The 16,992-nt window shown below is 37.9% G+C and overlaps 1 protein-coding gene across 2 annotated transcripts in view; it reads right to left on the reverse strand.

Annotated features, from left to right (window-relative positions):
• CRYBG3 (crystallin beta-gamma domain containing 3) overlaps positions 1–16,992 on the reverse strand; it is a 130,981-nt gene that overhangs the window by 4,330 nt on the left and 109,659 nt on the right. For both annotated transcript variants that reach the window (XM_077118641.1, XM_077118642.1), the window contains 2 exons: positions 10,720–10,859; positions 3,241–3,364 (listed from right to left, as the gene is read on the reverse strand). In XM_077118641.1, coding sequence (XP_076974756.1) covers positions 3,241–3,364; positions 10,720–10,859 — 264 coding nt within the window. The remainder of the gene's footprint in view (positions 1–3,240; positions 3,365–10,719; positions 10,860–16,992) is intronic.

The following is a 16,992-nucleotide window of genomic DNA, read 5'->3' on the forward strand; positions in this document are numbered from 1 at the left end:
GATGGTGAAAGGGCAGGGCACATGATTGAAACTCAACAGAAACCATTCTATCAGCCTTATGACTCAGGTCATCAGCCTTAATGTAAAATACAGGACATTCAACATTCTGCCTTGCGTTGGGTGTTGGCGTTCCAATAAGTAATAATAAATGATCTGTTGTTAAATAAGTGAGCACTTTCACTACAAGAAATGTAAGTGCTATGCAAATGTAGCATGAGACGATGGTAAGACCAACAATGAATAGTCTACTATATTGAAACTTATGATAGCTGAGTAAGAGGCTGGCTGAATTTTGTTAAAAGGCTGCCATATTTAGCCTTCCTAAGGAAATAAACATTCTCAGTATTTACAGGCACAAACAACAGGACACATTATTATCTAGTCATTTAAAGCAGGTGAATAAGACCTCTACATGGCAGCATGTTTTAAATATTTCAAACCACTACTTTCACATTTATAATGCAACAGTAATGTACTTAAATTTTATAATTTAGCCAGGTCTCCCCCTCCAATTATTATGAACTCTTGTGGGTTCTGTATATCTTATTACAGTTTCATTACCTACTATAGAAAAGAAAACAGGCACGACCTTCACAGATGAGAGGGTTCCAATTACTTTAGTACCAAACATCACAATTTTAATCAATTAATGCAAGCCAGGTACTAATTACCCTTATTATACATTTGTAGTCTGACTCCTCTGTAATTATACTTAAAAACAACAATATGCATTTTAAGTACCTTAGTGACTTCTAATTCCCAGCCTCAAAGAGGATCATATCCTGTATTTCTAAAGACCACGAACTAAAGCACAAATAGCTTTGTCAAAAAGTTAAATGTGACCCAAAATACTGTTTTAGAAACCTAGAATTCCTTTGTTGGGTTATAAAGCTGTGATTTAAATAAACAACAGGGGAAATGACTTTAATAATAAGACTTTGAAATTAAATCTTTAATCAGATTATGAATTAGGTAGTTCCTAAAAGCACAATGCAAGAAAAATAACATGAATAATTTTACTTGTCAAAAGACTTCTATATAAAACTAGAGGTTATTCTAAATATATTCAATCTCAGGACCCAGAACAAGAGGGCAGGGACATCCTTCTTCCTTAGCATAGAACCACCATTGAAAGAATGAAGAAAATATCCTGCATTTAAGATGGCTTCTGAAGTTTCTAACAATAAAGGGTTAGTAGTATTATGCAGCTAGTAAAAACTAAGCCCATTCCCATTTCTACCTTGCTTTCGACTATGGTTTTTCAGTGGGATTATCCATCTCCCCATGCTATGGGAATGAGTAATAAGCAAGATATAAAAGTCAAGATCTACTTCCTCCATGCCTAGAAAGTTTAGGTGTCCTTAGAACATCTCTGATTCTCTTCCCTACCAAGGGATGGATAATAATAAACTTTAAAAATGTGTATTAGCATAGCCATATGACCCAGATGTTGTACCAGCCACTTTACATACATTATCTTATTTAATCTTTACTGAGAGGTTAAGTAATGTGAACACTGTTTCAACAGTGAGCAATCTGAGGTTCCAGGAGATTAAATGACTCACCCGAGGTCACACAACTTACAAATGGCAGGGCTAGGATTTGAACCAACAGAACTGAGAAGTGGTAGGATGAATATGGGATTTGAGTGGGTGAAGACATCAAGAGAAGACCAATTAGGGTACTTTTTTTTTTTAATTGGCCACCATTTACTTAGCACTTAATGTGCCAAAACTAAATTTCAGAGCCTCAGCACTCACATCCATTATGCTGTGCTCAGCTCAGTGCCTGGAAGATATACGGGAGCACTCCATAAATGTTGATCTTTATTTTGGAGGAAAGTAAAATGTGATAACGTGTAAGGACACAGATTTTAGAACATAACAGATCTGTTCAATTCCTGGCTCTGACGCTTGTATGATCGGTAAAGCCGATCTGCTTTACCTCTATGAGCCTGTTTTCCATCTAGAAAATGGGGATAATAATTCCTATCTCAAAGGACTGTTGGTGGAATTAAGTGAAAATATGTTTCCAAAGGGATTTAAGAGAAGTACTAAGGGCATACCCATTGTTGAGGGCCTAGCTTGAATTTTCCCCCCTCCATGAACCCTTCACCACTCCCACATATATTTAATACTTTACTTTTCTGAACCAAGGTTACCTGTGGTTTTTTGAGGATTATGCACTATTCTGCATTTTGTGTTAAAAATTTTAGCTTCAATAAGGCAGAAATCATGTCTGTGTCTATCCGTAAATCTTCTAAAACACTCTGCATAATATCAAACATTCATTCATTTCTTCATTACACAAATAGTCCCTGAGCTCCTACATGTCATGTGTCACACATTGTGACACTTTGGGGTAGAGCAACAGGCAAAGAAGACACGGCCCCTGTAAAGAAGGCACAGCCCCTGCCCTCACCGGCATGCAATACAGTGGGAAACAGCCCCATCCAACCATAGCTGTATCCTTACCAACTGCATACAGTGTCTTAAAGAAAAAAAACCAGGCCTTTCAGGATCTAATTTAGATTGAGGGAGTGAGTGGGGAAAGGCAGCTTTGAACACTTGACATTTAAGATGAATCTTGAGGAATGAGTAAGAACAAGCCAGGTTAAGAGTGAGGGAAGAACAATGTAGACTTCAGGCTGTGCCTTACGGCCTAAGAGGGAAAACATTCTGCATGTTAATGCATGTGACACAGCCTTGAGAGTGAGGAGGAAATTGGTGAGAGATGGGCCTAAAGAAATGGGGGTGTGTGGGGGCTCAGATCATACAGGTCACATTGAACAGTTTACATTGTATCCTAAGTACAGTGGGAAGCTTTGGAACAGAAGAGTGACAAGCAGTAGGTGTGCAATAAATACTGTTTTAATCAGGAGCCACCCTGAGCATTATGTAAGTAGGGAAAAAAATCCAAATGCTTAGAAGGTAAAACCAGTACAGTCTCAAAGTTCATTCTAGTTTCCATTGCTTGCCACAGTTCTTACAATTTCTTATTTTTCCATTTCTGTGAACATGGTCAATAATATTTGGGTCTCAAAGTTAAATCCAGTAGAATGGGAAACTACAGATTCTACATAAAAACTGTAGACTTTTTCTGTATTGGTTAAAAAGCCACCCATAACCCCAACATAAATGAAAAGCTAAATTAAATGGTTGGTATTTCAGCTACTGTGATTTATGACACTTCTATCAGAAAATCAAATTCTTACAGACCTTCTGGTTCTTTGCTCTTTACCTGCTTCATAGGACGGAGGGAACCAACTGTTTTCCATCCACTGAATGCTGTCCAATTTGGAATCTCACTAGGCTCAAGGAGGATTTGTCTTCCCAAGAAATTGGATCCTTCATAAGCTATCCACCTATATGAAAGTAAGAGAGAAAAAAAGTAGGGTACTTCAAAACAAAAAAAGCAATCTCTTATCAAAAACACCTATTATATTGGGTTCATGTGTTAAAACTTCTAGGCTTATAAACTTTCTTTAAAGAATTACACAGTTTCTTCTAACAGAAAAAGCAGAGGGGACAAGAAGAAAGCCCACCGGGTTGGGGGTCAGAAGTGAATTCCAGTTAGGACTCTTTTGTTTTCTTACCTCCAAAATGAATACAAGGTTCCCCTCCAACTCAAATATTCTGTGTTCCTTGGAGAATGCTAAATCTTTTAACTTTCAATGATACACCATAACCCCACACTATAACCCAGTAAAAATGCACTAGTTTAATCTCCCTACCCTTAGGCTCATCCTCACTCTAGAAGTGGCTTCAGGTGCATTTAGACACATCTTCCACAACTCCCTCCAACAGCTTGCCTCAAGGCCACAGAAGACTGTTCACCATTATCTACAGAGAAGTCTTCTGTCCCACTCTTATCTCACGGCCTACCTCCTTTGTAAGCCCTCCCCAATAAGCTGCCTTCACTTGTGGCAGAGTTAAAAAGTATAAATGTCTGGACTGTCTGTGGAGTCTCAAGACCTATTTATTGGAACACAGTCACACCTATTCCTTCATGGATTGTCTATGGTGGTTTTGGCACTCCAGTGACAATTGGAGTAGTTACACAGAGACAGAATGGCCCACACCTCAAAATACTGGCTCTCTGGCCCTTTACAGAAAAAACTTGTTGAGCTTTGCTTTAGGCAGTGACCAAGCTGGATCACTAAGGAGAACAATAAGAGATCACCCAGAGGACCTGAGGACCTGAAATTCTCAGCAAGAGTCAACATCACATAAACAGTGCTTTAATAAGGCATGAGTGGAGACTGAGGGGGCTGTCTTGCTTGGTTCAAAGCAGCCAGAATTGGTGCCAGCATTACCCTGCCCTGTACCCAGGGTGAAGTAACCTTGGAGATGAGATGCCTGTCAGATGGTCCAGTTCTCAGAAACAGGTTCATCCAGGGTTCGGGACATAAGCTACAAACAGTTATACAGCAGTGACTTCAACCCTTCAGTTTTCCAGATGAAAACCTCTAAAAACCTGGAAATGGCAACACTCCTTAGGGACTTGTACCTTGGTTAATGCAGGAAAAGACTTCAAATTGTGCATCAAGTTGTGACGAGAGGAGAAAAATCTAGGAAGCCTTGATGTTTGGGTTTTTAATAAATAGACATCATGCAACTATGGAAATTGAAGTAGAGATTACAGACCTAAACAGACCACTAGGAGGAAAAGTCCACTCTGTTCTTCCCCAGCGGAAACTAGGCTTGGCTAAAGGATAGATATGCGAGGCGGATAAACCTCCTACACCCCTTCTTGTTTACACAAATCTAAACCATCAGAGCAGTGCAGAGGGAGGTCAGCTTCTGAGAGGCTTCTCTACTTTTCTAGCTATGCAGATTCTTAAGTAGGCAGGGAAATTTCAGTTATAACATCTAGGCAACAAAAAATAATGGGGGGGGTAAGGGGTATAGGATATTTTTGGTGTTCCTTTTCATTTTTGTTTTTATTTTTATTCTTATATGTATTTTTTTTTTTGGAGTAGTGAGAATGTTCAGAAATTGTGGTGAAAGCACAGTACATGACGATTGTACACTTTGGATGATTATATGATATGTGCATACATCCCAAAATTGCATTAAGAACAACAACAAAATCTACAGACATCCAGACACCATAAACTAGCCAGATAAACTAACAAGATAAAGAACACAGTTAACTATTAACCCGTAAGACATTTGTAGCACCCCAAGTATCACCATCTACAAACAACTTGTTCAATCTTCTTTTCCTTTAAAAACCCTTATCTAGAAGTGCCAAGATGGGACACAATATGGGTTGCTACCTGGAACTATGCTCCCCAAAGTGCAATTCCAAGACCTCAAATAAATGCCTGTGTTGCCTTGCAAAAAAAAAAAAAATCTAGGGAAGATTTTAAGGAACCGCACTTAACTATATTTCAATCTAAATGAATTCCACCATCGGGAAAGCTGTGGGGGATGGTGCATAAAGGCACACCCCTCACTGCTGTCACAGATCAAAGACATGGAACAGTAGGAGGATGGAAAAACAAAAACTGTCACTAAGGGTAGCTGGCTGTGCATTGAGTATTATTCTAGGAGCCTAGGAAAATCTTCATTGACCTTCACTATTTCTTGCCCCATGTACCAACTCTCTTACAGGGAATACAGAATAGTGAGTGCGTGCTGAGAATAAGACAAAGGGGGAAAAATAGTGTCAAGGTAAAATTCTGCCAGTTTTCCACAAAAGAGTGCAATAAGAAGGTGAGAAATCTTCAGAGGTGACTCAATGATAAGCATCAATTTTACTTAGAAATTTAAATAAAGAAATGTATAAAAATATCTTAAAAGTCCTGTATCACAGGGTTGTAAAAGTTAGCTCAAACATAATTAGGTGGCAAATAAAAACTGGCATCTGATGATGATTAGAGTAAATGAATATACCATTTAGTAAACTCCAAACCATGTGAAATGCTTTGCAAATAAAAATTTTAACTGTATATGTGAATGAATAGTAAAACTGTCATTGATTCTAATAGTTGACCTAATTTTCAAATTAATTTATATTCTTGCTTTCTCTTTCATTATTCCTAAATAGTTATGCAAGGAAAGAGCTGATATCACAATTTAAAAGGCTAAAAGAAAACAAAATCTCATCTTTATTTTAACCATCAAGAGCTGCAATTGTTCTTTTTTAGTTGACTTTTGGTATCAAAACACTGAAGGGGCAAGGACAGGGGCAGGCTGTCCACCTCTGCAGACTTGTCTGAGAAACAGATTTTCCATGAAGCAAATACAGCTTCAACTTGAGGGCCCCTCATTTGCAGGTCTCTTACCATCCTTGTTCTAAATAAACGTGCAAGCTTATACCTAATTCTTGTAGGCATAAGTTTTAAAAGGAGTTCTGTAAGAGATATTCACATACCATACAATCCATCTGAAGTGTATAATCAATAGCTTTTAGTATATTCACAGAGTTGTGCATTCGTCACCACAATTTTAGAACATTTTCATTACTCCAAAAAGAAAACGCCATACCCCTCAGCAGCCACCACTCAATCCCTCTATTTTTCCCCCATCCCTACATAACCACTGATCTATTTCTGTTTCTATATTTACATTTATATATTACATAAATGGAATCATACAATATGCAGTATTTTGTGTCTGGTTTCTTTCACTTAGAATACTTTTTAAAATTATTATTTTGAAATAGAAAAGTTGTAGGTTTACAGAAAAGTCACGTAAAAATGACAAAGTTCCACAATACCCTCCTATTGACACTTTGCATTAGTCTGAAAGAATATTAAAATATAACTGTCAACAATAGTCCATAGAGTACATTAAGTGTATTTTTCCTATATTCCACACCCTATTATTAACCCATTGTATTAGTGTCATACATTTGCTCTAATTCAGGAAAGAACATCCTTCCCCTTGTACTGTTAACCCCAGTCCATCATCCACAACAGGGTTCACTATTTTATACAGTCCCATGTTTTATCTTCTAACTTTCATTCTAACATACACAACTCAAACCGTCCCCTCTCAACCACATCCACATGCTAAATTAGCACTGTTAATTATATTCCTAATAATGTGCTACCATCACACCATCACCTTCATCCTTTTCCAAACCTTTACAATCAACCTAAATAGAAATTCTGCACAAATTAAACATCAGCTCCCCATTCTACATCCCCATTTTATCCCGTATACCATAAAAGTTATACGGTAACCTATATTCTAGATTCTAACTCTGTGAGTTTGTTATTATAATAGTTCATATTAGTGAAATCTTCTAGAATTTGTCCTTTTGTGCATGGCTTATTTCAGTGAGCATACTGTCCTCAAAGTTCATTCATTTGTTGCATGCATCTGGATTATTACTTTTTACAGCTGAATATTATTCCATTGTATGAATACACTACATTTTGTTTATTCATCGGTTGATGGGCACTTAGGTTGCTTCCATCTTTTGACAATTGGGAATAATGCTACTATGAACACTGGTGTGCAATATCTCTTCGAGCACCTGCTTTCAATTATTTTGGGTAGATACCTAATAGTGGGATTGCAGGATCATAAGGTTATTCTATATTTAGCTTCCTGCGGAACTGCCAAACTGTCTTCCACGGTGGCTGCATCATTTTACATTCCCACCAGCAATGCATGAGTATTCCCATATTTCTCCACATCCTACTCAATACTTGCTATTTTCTGTTTTTTTTTTTTTTTTTTTTTTAATAGTAACCATTCAGCAGGGAGGGAGGCAGGCAGGCATCTCCCTAATAGCTAGTGAGGTTGAGCACTCTTTTCCTCTTTGGAAAAATGTCTATTCAAGACATTTGCCCATTTTTTAATTGGATTGACTTTATATTGTTGAGTTGTAATATTTCTTTATATATTACACTCTTATCATATATGTAGTTTCCAAATATTTTCTCCCATTGAACTGATTGTCTTTTTACATTTGTGAAAAAAGTCCTTTGATAAACAAAGCTTTTAATTTTGAGGTGGTCCCAACTTATCTATTTTTTATTTTGTTGCTTTGGCTTTGGGTGTAAAACCATTGCCTAACCCAAGATCCTGAATATGTTTCTCTATATTTTCTTCCAGGAGTTTATATTCCGGCCTTTTATACTTAGGTCTTTGATCTGTTTTGAGTTAACTTCTGTATACGGTGTGAGAAACAGGTCCTGTTTTGTTCTTTTCCATATGTATATCCAGTTCCCCTCCCCAAACACTTGTTGAAGGGATTATTCTTTACCAATTGAGTGAATTTGGCAGTCTTAGCAAAGATCAATTGCCATAGATGTGATGGTCTGTTTCTGATTCCATTGGTTGATATATCCATCCCTGTGTCAGTTCCATGCAGTTCAGACCACTGTAATTTTGCAATATGCTTAAGAATCAGGACGCGCGAGTCCTCCAAATTCATTTTTCTTCTTCAAGATGTTTTTGGCTATCTGGGGCCCATCACCTGATTAAATCTGATAGTTGGGTTTTCCACTTTTGCAAAGTAGGATGTTGGCATTTTGACTAGGATTGCTTTGAATGTGGAAATCATTTTGGGAAGGTTAGACATTTTCGTGCTGTCTTCCAATCCATGAATGTAGAATGTCCTTCCATTTATTTAGTCTTCTTTGATTTCTTTCAGCAATGCTTTGTATTTTTCTGTGTACAAGTCCTTAAGTCCTTGGTTAAATTTATTCCTAGATATTTTTCTTTTAGTTGGTATTGTAAATGGGATTTTTTTTTCTTGATTTCCTCTTAGTTTATCATTACTAGTGTATAGAAACACTACTGATTTTTAGATGTTGATGTTATACCCTGCTTTGGTTACCATTTGCATGATATATCTTTTTATCATCCTTCAAATCTGCTGTTGTATACCTGTAGTGTATTTTTTTTATAAGCCAGCCAGTTTATTATTTTATGCTTTCTCTACTGTTGTGCCTTTCATCCTATAATTTGAATTTTTTTTATACTTTTGAATCTTCTTTATGCTCACACATTGTCTTCTGAATATCCCTTATCTCTTTATGCATAGTTTTCTTCATCTCCTTGAATTGTTCAGGAGATTTTTTTGAACATCTTTGATTAGTTTTCCAACTTCTGAGTTTCCTATGAAGTTTCAGTTTGTTTCCTTGACTGAGCCATTTTTGCTGATGTCTTGGCATCTGATTATCTCCATGAGTTAACTCTGAAGGTCCATTTCTCCTTCTTGTCTAGGGTTTTACTGTTGATTGGCTTTATGTTAAGGCTTTTCCTTGACACTTGGTCCAACTTATTCTAAACCTTTAGAATAGCCAGTGTTTAACTGTTCAGATTTTCTCAGCTCTTCTTCATCTGATTCTTACCATGGATTTGTAGTGCAATTTTTAAGATTGCACTTTTGGAGCAATTGTTTCACCTCCAGGAAAGAGCTTAGGAATCTTGATCTATTCTGTTTGCTTTTGTGTAAATTCTTCTCCCCTGCCCTTATGATTTTTATAAAATCTCTCCCTCAATTACTTCTCTGTTTTACTCATATTTTTCAGTTCTAGAAGCTGTTCTATCTTGCAACAATTCAATTTATCACTCTTTTATATTTTTTTCTTTGAGGCTTTTCTGCCTCCAGTTTCTTTCCCTTTAGGGTATCCGACCCTGGGGAGCCATATGGGGTCAGTCCAGAAAGGTAGGCCACTTCCAAAAAATCTTTTTTCCTTTAGGTGTCCAGCTGACTAAAACTAGACTGAATGAGGGCACAACAGTTCTTACCAGCCTTTCTATCTGGGGTCCCCCCACTCCACCCTGACTCCTGCTCCCCTCAGGGCTCTTTTGTATGCATCATGCTCTGCAGCAGCTCCTGTTCTGTCCTGGGTCCCTGCAGACTTAAGTCCCAGTGCTTGGATATGTGTGGAGTTCTCACTCACTGCAGTGTGTCTAGTGGTTCAGTCTGCAATGGGAGGGAGCTGGGCAGTGCTTCCTTGATGTGACTACCAAGCTGGCCCGATGGAGTGAGGCGGAGAACCAGACTGACGAGCCTCTGGGACGGAATTCTCCGTTTTTGGAGTCATTCTCCAGTCTTAACAATCCTCCAGAGTTCTAAGCAAGGAGTTTGTCCTTTAATTCATTAAAGCTCTGGGGCAGTTTTTCAGGGGATGTCTTATGTCACGATGTTGATGGCAACACCATAAAACACCGTAGCCAAAATTCTGCATTTTTTTTCTTATAAAGGGCTTTCTAAATTGTAAAAATGCAGGCCCCAAACAGCCTGGATCCACCCCCTGACTTGTATCTAAATGAAACAGCAACACCGCTAGGCAGGCCGGGTCCACTACTGTACTCTGCATGAAAATGAGCCAACAGTTCTGGAACATAGAAGATGCCAAATCAAAATACAAGAAAACATTCAATCTTTTAGTCACTAACCTTAAGCAAGTAACAGTCCTAACCAATCAAAGTTACTGATTTAGTCAGGTTTCTCCTGAAAGGAACGTGGGATCAACTGGTTGAGGTCATCTGGTGCACCCACTCAGTAATCTGTGCCCTGACCACATGGTGACCCTCCCCCCAAAGCACCCCTCCCCCCGAGACCACTGCATATTACTATATACTAGACATGACCCACGGTCTTCTCTTATTTAAACAGAAATCACTATTATTATACTGAAAGAGAGTACGAGCACCGCCTGGCCAAAACACAACAGTAGTGAAGGAATAAAAATAAACAGTTGGACTCCGTCGTAAAATGGTGACTTAACCAGTCCATACTTACAGGCCACTTTTTACCCACACAGACTGGGTATAGAAGTGCAGGTCCTTGTTCAGGACAGAGTTCACAGCCTCTTCTAGGTGTAACTCTCTTCCCTCACAATGTTCCAAAGCAAAAAGGCTGATGGAAGGTTCTTCAAACACCTGACAGCATGAAAAGGAGAAAGCAATCACCATATGGGGCAGCCATAATTCAGTAACATCCCAGTCAGGATGCAGAGTTGCCTGAATGCCCTTTATTCATGTTTCCCTAACATGTCCCTGCAATGTTGAATCAAATGCATAAGAGTTTACTGCACTATCCTCTAAAGACTCTATAATTAAAACTGTACTGGAGATTACAGTCAATGAATATATATATAGTTGTAAATTAAAGTTGAATTTATCAGAAAAGATGTTTGGTTGTGCTGTGATAGAGACCACATATTGGTCCTGCCAATGCTGACAAAAGAATAAATACAGGATGGAATGGCACTCTCATTTCACAGGAGGTCATAGGAGCATTCACTGAGAATGCAAGGCTTTATGGTGCTAGACTCTTAAAAATATTCCTAGGACAGAGAAAAAGGCATTTATAATTCTTTTAAAAATGAGTGAGAATGTACAGGGCAGGGGTGATTTCCACATTAAAAGTAAGAACTCCCCTGCCCCTCATATCAGACAAGAATAGAATCAATATTGCTCTTTTTCATTCATTAGTATATGTAAGACACCATGCTAGGCTACTTGGGAGAATAAGCAATCAAAATAAAGCACTATCCTTGCACTTAGGACATTACTAACTAGTAGATAAATTAGGAGAATTGCACAGATACTGAAATGTGTTCCAGGGTAGAAAAAAACATGTACCGTGAGAGTACTCAGTGGAATCTAGATTATTTTTAGCAGAAGGGAGCACAAATCAAGAAGTTCCATGGATGCAATAGTATGTGAGCTCAGTCTTGAGGGATGCAATAATTTGGAGAGGCAGAGAACAGAGTGAAGCTACTCTGTGCAAAGGAAGAAAGAGAGATAGGCAGGGACATTTTAGGGAAACAGCAAGTAGAGCCAGTTAACTAAAATCCAGTGTCTAATAGAGAACAGTTTCAAGTGCTTACTCTGTTTGTTGCTATGTACTGAGTTGCCTGCTTCCTAACCTACAGTGATAGGTCAGAGACCCATATAATGTCAGTGGGGAGTCCTTTAATGCTTTTGAACTGCAGACCAAGATTGAGCTGAAGCATCTGTTACTTTGTATATGAGAAGCAGAGCAGAAGCAGCAGGAATCGTGGATGATCAGAGAACAGCACATGAACAGTATTAACAAGTTAAAAAAAAAAAAATCCACACAACCACAACCAGCTCTTAAAACTGACCCTGTAGATATACATGCAAGAGAAAAATGACTTAGGAAAGAGTTACTCATTGCAGCAGTGTTGGGAATGGCAAAGGATGGGAAATGACACTGTCCCTCAAGAGGAGACTGGTTAAATATATTATGGTACATTTTTCAAGCTGCAAAAAAGAATCAAAGTTGTTTATGGAAAGATCTCCAACATTTATTCTTTAGCGGCAAATACAGGTAGAGAACAGTGTAAAATTGTTAATTTCTTATGCTATCATTTGCATGCAAATGGGAAAATTTATGCACAGTTGTGTGCATACACATACATGCTTATATATTCAATTTAAAAATTATTTTAAAAATAAACATAAAGCTGGTAACCATGATTACCTGTCAGGAGGATAAGATCTGAGAAGACAGAGGCATAAGTGGGAGCAAAGTTTTTCACTGTGTGTGTTTTGGTACTTTTTGATTTTTGAGCCATGGTCATATTTTATTCAAAATCTTATATAATTATTGTGCCTATGTATATGTATGTTTGACCTTCAGGATATTTATCTGAACATATGAGTGACAAATAGAGAAAATGAAAGTAAAGAGTTCAGATATATTTGTAGACTATTCCAGGCCAAAGAGAAAGAGAAATGGACCTAAAATGGGGGTGGGGGCAGGGGAGGGGAGAAGGGAGAAGATGCAATTGGGATTGGTGAATAAGGATGGCCAGGAAAGCCAGCACGGTGATAAAAGACACAAGGCAAATGAATGAGTAAATGAGGAAAATGATGTGAAAATATGTGGAAGACAGAATTAACTGCACTGACATAGAAAGAGGAGTGGTGGTGAAAAATGAGCCTGTGGGGTGACTGAAAACATGAACTAAGGGAGGAGAGGGAAAAGGGAAAACAAAATGGAAGTAAAGGGGAAAGAAAATGATAAGGAAGAGCTGTACGGTATCAAATACTTCCCCAACGCTGAGGAAGAGACAGACTGAAATGAGGCTGTTGGGTTTGGCAATAGTGAGGCTTCTGGTGACCTTTAAAAGTGCTGTTTCAATGGTGTATTGGAGATGAGAGGAGGAATCTAAGTTATAAAGGCTAAGGAGTAAGTAGTGAGAAATTGCAGTCAGGGTTTTTACATTAGCTCAGTAAAGAGGAAGAGGGAAATGGGGTTAGTAACCCATGAGGGAATCACAATGGATGAAGCATTTTTGTAGGCACAGAGGGAAGTGATGGAGGAAGAAAAGGAAGTGGAAGATGCAAGAGAAGAGGGATTTGTTCTAGGGCAGGAATTAAAGGTCTGATCCATTGCTTCTCTTTAGTTCAGAACCTCTGGCTGGAATCAATCTATGGGGGAAAAGAGCACTCTGGAAAGGACAAACTACACTTCCTCTGAAATAAGAGGAAAGATAGAAAAAGGATGCTGAGAAATTCACAGGTGTAACATAGGGAAATGTGTAGTTTTTTCCTTACATTATATAGCAAAGGCTACCTGTTGAGCAGGAAAGGTCTGAAGGGCTGTCCAAAGGGTCTTTCTGCAGTGATGGAAATGTTTTCACACTCTAATATGGTAGCCATGAGCCACTTGTGGCTGCCGAACACTTGCTATGTGGCTAGTGTGACCAAGGGAATGAATTATATTTAATTTTAACTTACTGAAATGTAAATACCATATGTGGCTTGTGCTGTGGTTCTGCACAGTGCAGCCCCAGGGATTAGAGGATACTAGAAAGGAATATAACAATCACTACCAGCAGTGAAGCAGTAAGCCAAGAGCAAAGGGGCTGCCTAGTAAATACATCAGGAATAGAAATTTGTCTCTAGTCACTGTGCTACTGAGTGACCACAGGGAAGAATAGGCACCTCTTCTGCTAAGTGCAAACAGAAATTGGAAGCATCCCAGTGCTTTACAGAACAAATGAAATTATATGAGTTCAGAGCAGCAGTAAGTAAGGGATGTAGCCAGCAGCAAGCAGACTCAATTATCCACAGGAACTGGTGACTAAAAAGAATGGACCATCAAAATCCACAGATAAATCTCTGACTTTACCCATGGACTTTTTTCCAACATCTGCACCCTCAAGCTCTTTATAAAGCATTTCAGCTTACCTCTTTATGCTTCTACTTGCTGAGTTACTGATTAGTTAGGAAGGGCAGCAGTCCAACACAGACAAAAGCCTGGAGAGGGCTGACAGTCAGCAATCAAGAATGTTCCCGCAATAAGTTTACTACAAAGCAATTAGTGGTCAGATGACAGAACTGTTCTCTGTCCCATCATGAGAAAGCAATTTGAATGTTAAGCATTATTCTAAGAGAAATAATACTTGCATATATATTTGTTTCTCTTTCTTCCTTCCCACACAGATCTTTAATTTGACATTATGACTCAAATTCCATCAAATTCACACACTTGACCTAGCATTTCTACTTCTAGGGATTTATCTTAAGTAAACAATAAAAAGTTTTTGATAGAGAGACCAAGGAAGTTGTTTAAATTTTTATTTACTTTAAAAAAATTGAGCAAAAAAAAGTTAGAAAATGACTGAGCTAATATCTTTAAAAATTTAAGTTTATACAAACCAGTAAGAATATCTATGAGACCCAAAAGATAAGTGTACAAAGAAATAAACCTTAGCATTAATCAGAGGAGGTATATGACTAATATAAAGAAAAATATTCCACCTCTCCATTAACAATAGCAACATGGCAGGGCACGGTGGCTCAGTAGGTAAGAGTGCTTGCCTGCCATGCCCGAGGACCCGGATTCGATTCCCGGTGCCTGCCCATGTAAAAAAAAAAAAAAAAAAAAAACCAACAAATGATCCAATCTATGACACTTCTCATTTGAGAGCATCTGTTGTTTCTAGCTTAAAGTCATTCCTCATTCCTCCTCATTTAACTTGATTTTTTATATCTAAATCTACTTAAATTTATAAATATACTTGACATATAAATATAATTAAAGGATAGGAAGATTAGGAAGGTCAATACAGTACTACTCTGGGCAGGATGGTGGAGGCTAGTTAAGAGTTAATCATTCTGAAATAAAAAGTGAAGAACTTTTTTTAATTGTATTTTTGTCACATTTTTCAAACATTAAAGTAGAAAGAGATATAAGCTATTAATAGTCTTCAAAACTGAGATGACACAGTAATTTGAACTTTCCAGGGACAATAGAAACCACCCCACTTTTAATTGCAATTTGAGCTCTACAAATGTATTGGCTTCGATTCATGTTAACTTAGATAGCCAGCCACACTGAGCCAAAGGATCTTCTTAGGTGTCATTAGCAACAGGACATTCCTGTGAGGTCAATTCTAAGCCATGCAAAGAGGATATGGCTTCTAAAAGCAGGATGTGGTAAGAAAGAGAAAGAATACCTGTATAAAGGAAACTTTCAAATCTTAGAATGAAAACCTCCTCCTCATCTCACCAACTAAAGTAATATTTTAAATGATAATAATAATGATATATATAGCATTTAATACATGTCAGGCATTACTCTAAGTTCTTTATATGTCCAGAGCCACAATCCTTTATCCATAGTTCTGACACCCAAAAAGCTCCGAGGCCCAAAAATTTACCTGAGGCTCATTTAGTGACAAAACCTGACCTGGAAAAATTGGAGGCTGTTTATAATATTTATCCTGCTTTGTGTGACTATGCATAGATTCTGAGAGAAAAATAATGTGTTTAATTATGGAGTGGTACCAGAACCATGATGGTGTTTTGTTAGGCATGGTCTATGAACCATTTTACTTTTGAAAAATTTGAAATATTCCAAATCCCAAAACACACTCTGGTAATGGGTTGTGGAACTGCATTCACTCATTTCATCCTTCCCTAGGATAGGAACGATTATCCCCATTTTACACCTGAAGAACTGAGGTACAGGTCAAGCAAAGTAAGTATCGACATGTAAATCCAGGCAGTAGAGTCATACTGTGTTCTTAATCCTTAATTGTGGCTCTAAAACATTGTAATGTAGAATGCTCGATAATGTAGAATTTTCTTTCTGATTGGTAAATGTAATATTATACAAAGCACTTGCCTTTATCTTGTTCAGCTGATCAATATCTATGACCTCTATTGTAGCTTACCTCACTGGTTTAACAAATTTGTTCACCATCTGAATCTGAAGCTCTGTTAGGACCCTGGTACAAATTCTCTGTTAGAAAGACTGTATTTATATCAGTATGCCACCAATATAATTGGATAAATTTTTTTAATTTAAGTACTACTTTTTGACATTTTTTTTTTCTTTTAACTAAATGGGCTTGTCTTTGGCATTGTATAGATTTTGGGGTTTCAAATCACCACTTATCTAGCCCAGCCTCTCCAGAACGTCAGATAGTTCCATCTTCCTACCCCATACTGATGAGTAATAAACGCCCCACGCCCAAAGTAGTCCACATCTTAATCCCCAAGACCTGTGAATATGTTACCTTTCATGGTAATAGAACTTTGCAGATATGATTAAGCTAAGGATCTTGAGATGGGGAGAATATCCTGGATTATCCATGTGGACCAATGTATTCAAAAGGGTCCTTAAAAGAGGAATGCTAAAGGGTCAGAAACAGTGGGTAGATAGAGAGCAGAGGGTGGAGTGATGCACTCTGAAGATAGAAAGGAGCCATAAGCCAAGATATGCAAACAGCCTCTAGAAGTTGGAAAGAAATAAACAAGCTGGTATCTTGGTTTCATCCCAGTTAGACCCATTTCAGACTTATGACTTGCAGATCTGTAAGATCATACTTACCTGTTGTTTTAAGCCACTAAATTTGTGGTGATTTTTTGCAGCAGCAATAGGAAACTACTACACTTGTTTTTTACCTTTTCATACTGGCTGTGTTTTTGTTTTGCTTAGGAACCGCATCGGATTCCAATATCATTAGGAGAGTTGGCTACATTTTCCTCTTAAAGCTTTTAAGTTTGCTGTTCATAGTCATGTCATTAA

This window comes from Tamandua tetradactyla, chromosome 10, assembly GCF_023851605.1.
Source record: "Tamandua tetradactyla isolate mTamTet1 chromosome 10, mTamTet1.pri, whole genome shotgun sequence".
Taxonomy (NCBI): Eukaryota; Metazoa; Chordata; class Mammalia; order Pilosa; family Myrmecophagidae; genus Tamandua; species Tamandua tetradactyla.